Below are 11,458 nucleotides of genomic sequence, written 5' to 3'. Positions count from 1 at the left end.
TCATCTTAAAGGTGCTGTAGGGAACTTTTGTAAAAAACTATTTTTTACATATTTATTAAACCTGTCATTATGTCCTGACAGTAGAATATGAGACAGATAATCTGTGAAAAAAATCAAGCTCCTCTGGCTCCTCCCAGTGGTCCTATTGCCATTTGCAGAAACTCCATCGCTCCCGTTAAGAAATCAACCAATCACAGCTGCGGTCCGTAACTTTGTTTGTGTTCAAAATGTAGAAAAATGTATATAATAAGCGAGTACACCATGAATCCATTTTCCAAACCGTGTTTTTGGCTTGTCCTGAATCACTAGGGTGCACCTATAATAAGTGTTTATATTCGGAATATTTTAGATTGCTTCGGGGGTACCGCGGCGGAGTAACCCAGTACCTTTGTGATTCTTCATAGACATAAACAGAGAGAAGTAGTTCCGGCTACGATGTTCTTCCGCAAGACGCAAGCAGTTCTGTTAATCAGAGATGTATAGTAACGAAGTAGAACTACTTCACTACTGTACTTAAGTACTAAAAGGCGGTATCTGTACTTTACTGGAGTATTATTTTTTTCTCCTACTTCCACTTTTACTTTGGTACATATTTTCGCTGAGTTTAATACTTTTACTCCGATATTTTTTTTATGTGCTGCATCGTTACTCGTTGCAATTATAATAATGTTACGAATCATTCCATTACAAACCACTGCCAGAACTGTAGATGGCAGATTTGATGAAGCTGGCACATCATTGAGCGAAACAAGCGATTAAGAAGACTGCACGTGACTGAACTGCTGTGAAGAGAGAAATGAACACCGAGCCGAGCCAGATAATGACTCGTTCACGAGTCAAGAACCGGTTGCATCGGTTCTCGGATGACCAGTAACGTTAGTTCTTTCTGACAGTTCGATTCAATAAACCAGTTGAAGAAAACAGTTCACCGATTCTTTTGCGCTCGATAGAATGGCGTCATTGGCGTTTACTGCACCTGGGCTCATAACATTAACACAGAATTAGTTCAGAATCAATCACCAAAAGAATCAGTTCGGTTCAGACGCTCTGTGTGTCGGTTTGCTTCACGCTAAATCACACATGCGCAGTATCATCAGCTCATCGGTTCACGAATCAGATGCGTATGACAGAAACGGTTCTTGACTCGTGAACGAGTCATTATCTGGCTCGGCTCGGTGTTCATCTTCAGTTCTCTCTTCACAGCAGTTCAGTCAGTGTACTGTTTGAGTCAATGAATTACTGCGGGATATTGGTTTGTTTTAACTCAGAGGGAGTGTCAGCCACATTAAACAAGTTAACAGCTTAATTCATCTGTGGATTAATGCGTATTGGAGACGCAAACTGTTTAAAACGATTCAATTCGATTTGGTGGACTGTTTCAAAAAGATCCGGTTACATCGAATGATTCGTTCGCGAACCAGATATCACAAACTGCTTTGTTTTTAACTGTCTTACAACAGACACGGAAGAGAAGACAATGCTGAATAAAGTCGTGCTATTTTTGGACCAAAATGTATTTTCGATGCTTCAAAAAATTCTAAATGACCCTCTGATGTCTTACAGGTTTGAAACAACATGAGGGTAAGTTATTAATGACATCATTTTGCTAATTGGGCTAACTAACCCTTGTAACCATTTTTTGTTTACAAGAAGTTACAGTCAAAGGAATTGTGATTTGTCCTTTAGGTTAATCATTTGAAATAGTAAAAACAATATGTTCAAACTTTTGACTACTTTCTTTAATAGCAACATAACACAATACTTCTACTTTTACTTTCAGTACTTGAGTAGTAAATTTCAAAATAGACTACTTGCAATACTTAAGTACAAAAAATTTTGAATACTTTAGTACTTCTACTTAAGTGTGGTGCTTAAAGAGCACTTCAACTTCTACTCAAGTCACTTTTTTGATAGAGCACTTGTACTTTTACTCAAGTATGGGTCTCTAGTACTTTATACATCTCTGCTGTTAATTAACCGCTAGAGCGTCAAAAGTTCCCTAACCTCAGCTTTAATTCATGCAGAGTGTTATACAATATAGATTGTTTAAAAGCAACTTTACAGGAAATTAAAGGGAGGCAAACAAAACTAAATTCTGTAAAGCAGCTCTAAAAAAGACAATTGAAAACATTCAATTATTCAGTTAAAGTCAGTTCATTGTTGATTCAGTTTGGTTCAATAACAGTAGATTTAATCAATATCTTAAATCAATATATAAAGCAGAGAACCGTGATGTCATCAACCAGCTCAGTTCAGTTCTCATCCAATAGTCCATGTGTCCGAAATCAAATACTTGCCTACTATATAGTGTGCAAAAAATAAAACGAACAACAAAAAAATATAAAAATTGTAATGTGAGACGAGTACATTTACATTCATTTATTTAGCTTTTAATTGAGGCATACAACAAGCGATTCATAATAAAGAGACAAACACAGGAAGTTCTAGTAATAAAGTTTCAGGCATTGGTCAGAATATTAGGGAAAGAGAAAGCAAAGTTGTGGGGTTTTTTTGAGATTAAGTCAAGTTGTAATAAAAGAGGTATGTTTTCAGCTATTGCTTGAAAATTCAGCATTCTGAGTAGAGGTGGGAAGATCATTCAACCAGACAGGAATGATAAAAGAGAATGTTCAGGAAAGTGATTTTCTGCCCCTCTGTATCATTTGTAGATCTCAAGACTTCTGGAGTGGATGAAGATTCTCAAAAGTAAGTGGAAGTAGGAGGGTGCTAAAGCTGTAGCTGTTCTATGAGTAAGCATCACTGACTACGTTTACATGCAGCCAATAACCCGTTCAAAACCGGGATATTAGCAATAACCCGGTCGCGCACGGCCATGTAAACACCGGCAAAAACCCGGATATGCTCATATCTCGGTTTTTAAATACCGGGATATTATACCTGGGGTACCCCTTTTCTAACCCGAATATTTGGTCTTGTAAACGCGTTTCGGCATATCCCCATCAAAACTTGTGTTCTGCGCATGTTCTATTCGCAAGGAAGCTTGGTCTTTTGAGTCTTTGGATACAGGAAGAAGAATCGGAAATGACGCAAATTGCGTATTACGTCCAGACGCTAACCGTGCGTCGCTGTTTACATCGGGATATTGGCGACTGATTACACATTCCATGTATACAGGAGTAACTCTCTCTCTGCTCACGCATGTAAACGGGTTATCCCGAATGTTTCAGAAACCCAAATAGTGACCTTAACGCGACCATAACCCGAATTTTAACAGCATGTAAACGTAGTCAATGTATTGAACTTAATATGAGCTGCAACTGGTAGCCAATGCAGGGAGATAAAGAGAGGCGTGACATGGGCCCTTTTGGGCTCAATGAAGACCAGATGTGCCTCTGCCTTCTGAATCATTTGTTGAGGTTTGTGCATGATGGAAAACCAGCCAGAAGAGTATTTCAGCAGTCCAGCCTAGAAATGACAGGGGTCTGGACATGTCCTTTATGCTCCGTAAGGAAGGGCCTGATAGTATATCAGAATTCATAGCATTTGAAAAACAGTAGGTGAAAAGTACCAAGGCAACCTACTAAATCCAGTGAGATTCAGAAGTGTCCCCCAAGCCAATAGGCAAAAATGGCAACTTTTATTACACAGTATACAGTACATTAAGTATGTGAATTAGGAAAAAACACAGTCCTAATAACTAAAACCTGCTTTGTGTCTTTTAAGCTATATGAATAAATCAATATGTGATGCAACAGTGATTTGCATGGAAATGGTCATTTTACTTTAAGTTTTTGATTCCTTTCATCATCACTCTGTAATTAAGGAAAGTTGGAAGGATTTCTGCCACAGCTCCTAAAATGGGCTTCACATATTCCTGCATAAAACCACCAGAACTTTCTTTTTCTTTTTTTAGATTTGTTATCTCTTCATTCAGGAGATCAGCTTTCTCCTTCATGTCTTTCTTTATCATCTCCTCCCTCTCCATCATCTTGCTCTCAATGGCTCGGTCCATCTCCTGCTGCTGCTGCTGCAGCTCCTGGTTGAACTTCTCCTGCATCTGCTTTATTTGGTCCTGCTGCCGCTCTTTCTCTGCCTGCATCATTCGTTCACTCTCAATGCGTTTCTCCTCTTGCTCTTTTAACTGCTGTTTCAGTAGAGCAGTCCTTTCCTTTTCCTCTGCAAGTCAACACAGAAAACAAAAAATATGTGAAATATGATGTTACTACCAAACCTCCACCTGAAGTCAAATTTGACTTAGAAATGCTATTGAGTACAAATTTGGGGTTTTGGGTTTATTAAATTATAAATGCTCCAGGATGAAATGAAGTGTAATGAATTACAAGTATTCATTAGGTTGGTAATGATTTACCTTCCATCTTTCTGTCTTTTTCAGTGAGTTTTGTGTCCATGTAGAGGATGCTGTTTGCTTCTGGTCCTCGCTCATTCAGAAACTCATTCAGCACAGCCTCAGCCTGCATATTAACATACATGATTAACTTTCACTGTATAGATAGCTCATCTCCCTTCATGTATATTCAAAGCATAATTTCACAAAAACACGGTCCTCACCAATACACCTTTGTTGGGTTCTCTGCGGTACTGTTCAACAATGGCGTCTCGGTCTCTTTTATAGAGTTCATATCCTCCAGACTGACTGTACACTCCATCCTGCAGCCGTTTATTCACGTCAGAGAACAGATTCTTCAGCAGATCTCTGCACTTTCTCTCTGATGCCATCACATTCTCTTCCAGCAGGCCTGCATAGTGCATATCTATTTCTTCCTAAACACGCATTCACACACATACATGCATCACCTAAACAAGCTGGAAAAGTCTATACTACCATAGGTGAATTACAGTTTAAGGAATGACGATCTGTGCACCTCTTCAGCTTTGAGAAAATAAAAATAACATTTTTTCCCTTGCACACATAAAAGCAATATCTAAACACTTCAACTGTCAATCATTTAAAATAATTCACAATGAAACAAGGATTTGCATAATTTTACGAATTATAAAAAAAAAAACAGCTGCATTATTGTGAGAGGTGCATTTGAAACTTACCCTCAGTTTGTTTATGTATTCTCCTTTGTCATCTTTAAAGGAGCGTTTCATAAACTCAGCGGTGGCCAGACTTGTGAACTTCTGGTGCTCTGAGGAAATATCATCCACACCTACTGGGAACTTGTTCTTCACCTGGAAAGAATTAGCAGCATGCTTCGTCACTGAATGTCTGTTATAATTCGGCTCAGTTTCAAATAATTAATAACTAAAAAATAAAAGCTTTATTTATTGGCTGAATATTATCATATAAGCAAAACAAAAACAAAAAAGCACACACATCAATGGAAAAATTGCTCTGATCATGAAAACACTGATCATGAAAATGAAAAAGGCACCACACCTAGGCTCCAAAAATACAAAAATGTAACTATTACATAGGTGACACTTCAAACACGCAGTCTGATCAGTCTGATAAAGAGCCTGTATGCTCGAAATGTCAGCTATGTGACAGTCTGTGATTACATTTATGGAGCCTAGGTGTGCCGACTTTTTTCTGTTTTTATGCTTAATAATACCATAATATCATGTGTGTGTGTGTGTGTTTGTGTGTGTGTGTCTGTATTATTTCATGTAATGTTATATTAATCAAATAACAGTTGCTTCTAACTAGAAAACCCACTAAAGCCAAGCTAAAGCAACTTTAGATTAGAAAAGCCTAGTTTGATGAGTAACTGCACTGATTGAATATATGAGATAATGTGTCATAGTGAATATATGAGATAATGTGTCATACCTTTTCCATCCCGATCTGATATGTTTTTAAAGCTTCTTGAACAGCTGTCTTGTTCTCTAGATTTGCAAGAGCAACAACTGCATTTTCCAGACAGGGCACCTTACCACTTTTGATTGTGTCTACATAAATCTCAGCCAGATGTCCGAGCACTGACAACACACACAAACACATAAACAGATTTTACTTGCAATTATAAAACCATATGGGTCTGAACACAACATTTTCTCAATATTAAACTGGTAAAACACTCACATTTGCCAGTAACTCTGTGTCCTCCTTTTATTGTTTTCACGACACTATTGTGAAAGATGTGGTCACAAAAACGCCCCGTGGCCTGTAGAAAATCAGGTACAAGATCCTGTTCTTTCAAGCTTTCTAAGCATTTCATATTTTGAGGTGAGGCTGGAGAAGGGAACACGAAACACTTCCTGGGGGACGGGAAATAGTTTCGGATGCACTGACGAGGCAGGTTGTAGTCACTGACTTTCTTGTTAATACCTTTTAGAAAAAAAAATAAAAAATTTAGCAAATTGCAGTAATTATTCTAGCAATGTTTAAGTCTCTTATAAATACCTTTCTTGAGCTGAAGGGCAAATTCAAGGTAATCGTCCTCAGTCACCCTCCTTCCTTCAATTTCCAATTCCAAGGTGAAATCTCTCACAACCCAGGTGAATGATGGGAAAAACTGCACAAACTTACAATCCTCTTCTTCCTCCTCATCAGCTGCTGCTTCTGTCGATCTGATCTTGATCTGCTCAGTGAGTTCAACGACGTAGCTGCAGCACGTTAAGAAATAACATCTTCTAAAGTGCATGCTTGCATGTGAAAGAGGAAGTGGGTTATTTGGTTAAAGGATACTGCAGCTTTTCCACTGCAGAGTTATCAATAGTGCCGCGGCTGTTGTACACCAATGTGCTGCTGAGCAGAACAGCCAGACAGAAGATCCAGCTGTCATTCTTAGAGTCTCCCTGAAACACACAATGTCTTCAAATCAAATCATCCACAACATATATCAACAAGACTAAGTCTACAGTACAACTTTATTCTTGTCCTCACTTTGTCCACATCACCAAGTCCCTCTGTATCCAGCAGCACTAGAGTGTGTCCTTCTTTTTTGGGATGAGGGACACACCACATCCAGATGCCTTTGGTCTTTGACTCAATAGTATTACCGAGAGCAAAGCCTGAGTAAACCATGTTTTTTATTATTAGAATTGCATGAAGCTAACATGTACACATTAGGCTGGCATGTCTAGACAGTTCTCTCACCGGACTGTTTTCCAGCCAGGCGGTTCATGAGGTAAGACTTCCCCGTACGGTAGAGTCCCACCACAGAGACCACCACCACCGGCTCATTGATCCTGCTCAGGAACTCAACAGCGTCCTTACAGACAGAGAGTGATCCTTTCACATTCTCCACCAAACATATGGGTGAAGACATTAGTCCGGCTTTAGACATGCTGGCTCTCTCTAGCTCTTCCTTTTTGCTAAAGGAAAAAAATATATTAGGTTACTGCAAACCGAATATTGTAAAAAATAATGTATAAAGACCTCCACTACATACAACAAAACAACTAATTCTTCACCAACACTGACTTCACAGAAATCTATTATTAACTTCCATAAAAACTGTATGAAATGGTCGCTGATAGGCAACTGTCATTTTGGTTCCTCACATGCTTTATTACTTTACTAGAATTATAATTTTAGCTAGATAGTGAGATATTTGCATGACTATATATATTGATAAAAAAAAGGACAAAAAGAAGAAAGCTGATAATAGTGCCATATAGGGCAGGTTAAAAAAAAATAAACATTTCCTCTGGCTTCAAAAACATTTATTTATTTGTATTAGCAATTTTACATGGTTTATTAAATAATTTAACATATTCATTACGAATTCAGGTTTGGGACCTTTATGAGAATGGCATCAATCACTGCCAATTTAAAATCCCAGAACTATGCTTTTTGTCACATCCTTCATCACAACACTATTTGGCTTCTTTAATATACAAAAAGACAAAATTAAAGACTATTTTATTATTAACCTATAACTATTTCTTGCAAAATTTCATATTCACCCACTCATCAAAATCCTTGTTTTTAAAACAAATTGGTTCAACAGTATATCCAAACTATTTAATCTTCCAAAAATCTTAAAGAGCCACACAGATGGGAAATCAAAAATTACCTGTATTACAGTGTATGATGTAACTGTCCATCAGTGTAAACAATGTGCAAAGTAATTAAACCAAAAAGTACACGATTTATAAAGTTATTGGCTTCTAAAGTAAGGATTCGACTCTGAATCGCTGAAACGAGTCGTTATAGATTTCAAATCTTTTGCCCATCTCTATGTACGTCACTAGGAGCACTTTGCATAATAATCTCCTCCTACCGGCCTGGGAGAAACGGAACTCTGAGCTGCCCCCTTACAGGTTACCTTGCTGGTTATGGGAGGCTCAAAGAGTCCTCAGATTCCATCAAAAATATCTTAATAACTGTGCTCTGAAGATGAATGAACATCTTAACAGTTTCGAACAACACAAGGGGGAATAATTAATGACAGAATTTTCATTTTTAGGTTAACTTTCCCTTTAAGACCACACGAAGGTTTACAGTTTTGGGAGTCCCTCATAATGCCACATTTCACTTTTCGCAATTGTAATGTTTGTCACAGTGATAACCGTAACAATGGACGAAAAATATAATGTCATATTGATGTAAATCACGACTAAAATGTTTTTGAAATGCGTTTACTTTGCCATATAAAAGCACTGACTTGTACTTCCATTGCTCAATGTGCATTGCTATTCTTCTACTAGTGGTAAAAGGTTAAGCCTGTTTGTTTTTAAAGTACTTATCATGACGTTAACTAATAAGAATGTGTAGCTGTCAGACAAAACGTGGACAGGTTTGGTTTCTTCAAAACAACCCCAAACAAACCCCACCCTCCGTAGGAATTCTGATTGCCAGTTGCAATCACTGATCTATATATATATGTTATTAAACGAGTTTAATTCATATTCAGGGCTCATCTGATTTTTTTGTACATAGTATAGCTACTTAATTAGTATAATGTTTAGTGAGTTTGGTTTTTTAAAATTAATGTCTTAAGCCACATTAAGCGTTTTCTTTTAACGGTTTTCTATGGGAGGAAAAGGCTTAAAGTGTTATTAAACGAGTTGCATTCATATTCAGGACTCATCTGATTTTTTTACAGATAGTATAATTTATTACGGTTTAGTGAGTTTGGTCTGTTAATATCACTTAGGACATTAAGCAAGTGTTTTAGAATGTCCCCAAAAGCTGGCAGCCTGAAGTCCAACACAACAAGCGTCCTGAGATTTCAATGTGTTCCTGTTAGGTTTTCCGAGCACATGAATTTCAAAGTAACCCCTAATTAGAGTGTGTAATTCAAAGTTAAAATAACAGTTAAATATTTAGTCAGTTATAATGGAACAAGCACTGCAAATCGTTACACGGACCATACATGCCAATAAAACTCAGATTGTACACAATATAGCCTACAGTTGCAAAATTGACGATCTTAAATAGATGTTCAACGTTTATTTTTTTTATAAAATCAAAGAAAATAATCAATCAAAAATAAATAACTTACGTTACCGTAAACTTAAAATGTGTTTAGAGTAAAGATGGTCACGCGTCTGTCTGTCCCTCTGCTTTACTTCTCTGAGCGCACAGAACTGAATCTTGTATAACGTTATTCCATCGATGAGGTTGTCGCCCAGTATCCGCCCATCGACCTATAGCTGTCTTAACGTTAAACAGTAGATTTCTCGGAAATCACTTTTACAGTGACCGAACCGAACCTGTTGTTTCACTTTTACTTTCGTGTCAGCATAACTGATTCACCAATGAGAGAAAAACGCCCCGTGTACCATTTATGGCAAAGATAAGGAAGTTTCGCACAGGAGGGGCTTATGCCGCCGAGCTGCAAACCTTTAGCTCCAGATGTGTTGAGATTATAGCAGAGACCTCGCTACGATATTTTTACACTTACGTCGTCTAATGCTCGGTAAGGTAGTACATTGTTTAAGTCAATACATTATTAAAAACCATAAATATAGCTTACCTTTCAATGTTAAATCATTATTAAGCTAATAAGTGTCCATTTATAATCAACCCAACTGCAACAACAACCCTGAGACTAATTAAGCACTGATTAACAAATTAACTGTTTATCAGTTTCATAATGATTAATGGCCTTTTAGATTTGATGTCACATATAAAAGTTAGTCTGTACTTATTTTAGAAACTTTTGAAGCTTGACACAACATTTAGACAACAGGTACTGTTCGGCAATGTAAAAAAGTTGCTACCCGCTGAAAGAACATATTTGCTTTTTGCGGTAGCTAGAGTCATGGCGTGTGGCAGGCTCATGTCCGCTCCGGTGTGTCTCATTGAAAATGATGAAAATGGGCAGCTGCATGTGAGAAAAGAGGCCAAAGACATTCTGGATGGGATCAAGGAGCCGGTGGTTGTGGTGTCTGTGGTGGGACTCTACCGTACGGGGAAATCTTATGGAAAGCCGTTTGGTTCACAATTCGTCATCAACCAGACGCCTGGTGTAGAGAAAACGCCGTATTTCACGGCGTTTAAGACAAAAAGACGTCGTAAAATACGGCGTTTTGTAGCACAGACGGCGTAAATCACGGCGTTTTCACAGCAGAACCGCCGTTAACTTCGGCGTTTATTGATGCAATCCAAAACGCCGTTAATTTCGCCGTTTGGCCATCCATAATACGCCGTTATTTACGGCGCTCAGTTTGACAAAGACGGCGTAAAAAACGGCGTTTTCTGTAATATTAAAATCAGCCCCTCCTTTTATGCGCAGTCCAGCCCCTTAGATGCAGTACCCAGTCAGACATGAACAGTAGAATGTCGATGCGAATTGCGATCGACTTCGAGGATGATGTTTTTTTTAATGTTATGTGGCCAATATTTGGACTTTCATAATGTGATGTTTTAACTTGTTCACTGGGTAAACCTGTGTTTTCGTCTTCTTTTTCACATTTACACAAATGTTACAGTTTTATCATCATTTTGTGTGAGGGGTGTGTCAAATATAGTGATTATGCGTGTCACAGTGTCTGCTTCTGTAGTACTGTGGTCTATGTCCCTTACGATCATGCAGTGCTTTTATGTGACAGGAGTTCGAGTCTGAGCTCCGATATTCTTTTCACTCTTCTTCGTTTGTTGTGTATTAGAATTTATTTTACGTTTTGGAGAAACTGCCCTTTCTGCAAATAACAGGAAGAACAGGACATTTGATTATTCAACAGCCTTTGCGAATCAGTTGAAGCAGTGGCGTCGGTTTTTATTGTTCATTAAATTTGACTTCCCATGTTAAAGCGCTTGTTTTGCTCGTTTAGGTATAGGCTTGCTTGCAGTATGCCTTGAGTACAATATGAGGATCTGCACACTGCAGGAGGGATCATAGGCATACACGGATTTAAATGCATTTTAATGTCATGGTTCTTATTGTACAGCATATTTATTCGGATTAATCAATCTGTCTACAATATGCTCGCCTACCCAATAATCCAGAGAATCTGACTCGTTTAAGATGATCAGATCAAAATAAACAGTTATTTTAAACCGGCTCTGGCCTTGGAATATTTATTTGTTTGATTGACTCAAATTTGTAGTAACACCAAATCGAAATAAGAACAAAAA

General features: G+C 37.9%; 2 protein-coding genes across 3 annotated transcripts in view; one reads left to right on the top strand and one right to left on the bottom strand.

The window, feature by feature from the left end:
• Nucleotides 1-3,552: 3,552 nt before the first annotated feature.
• Nucleotides 3,553-9,651, bottom strand: LOC113045042 (guanylate-binding protein 1-like). 2 transcript variants are annotated; one of them, XM_026205160.1, is made up of 11 exons: nt 9,381-9,651; nt 7,028-7,245; nt 6,815-6,942; nt 6,617-6,726; nt 6,332-6,534; nt 6,011-6,256; nt 5,759-5,907; nt 5,026-5,157; nt 4,531-4,743; nt 4,331-4,433; nt 3,553-4,137 (listed from the first exon to the last, which is right to left on the bottom strand). In XM_026205160.1, exons 2-11 carry the CDS (start codon nt 7,215-7,217, stop codon nt 3,740-3,742), a joined length of 1,872 nt encoding a protein of 623 aa, XP_026060945.1. In that variant the 5' UTR covers nt 7,218-7,245; nt 9,381-9,651; the 3' UTR covers nt 3,553-3,739. The 2 variants fall into 2 exon arrangements, with proteins under 2 accessions (XP_026060945.1, XP_026060944.1); XM_026205159.1 differs by having other exon boundaries at nt 9,386-9,651.
• Nucleotides 9,652-10,202: 551 nt separating this feature from the next.
• Nucleotides 10,203-11,458, top strand: part of LOC113045044 (guanylate-binding protein 1-like) — a 37,753-nt gene continuing 36,497 nt past the window's right edge. The window contains exon 1 of the mRNA XM_026205162.1: nt 10,203-10,297. The gene's annotated coding sequence lies outside the window, so the exon portion shown is untranslated. The remainder of the gene's footprint in view (nt 10,298-11,458) is intronic.

The sequence above is a fragment of the Carassius auratus genome, chromosome 27 (assembly GCF_003368295.1).
Source record: "Carassius auratus strain Wakin chromosome 27, ASM336829v1, whole genome shotgun sequence".
NCBI classification, from domain to species: Eukaryota; Metazoa; Chordata; class Actinopteri; order Cypriniformes; family Cyprinidae; genus Carassius; species Carassius auratus.
This window is presented reverse-complemented; position numbering and strand designations above follow the sequence as displayed.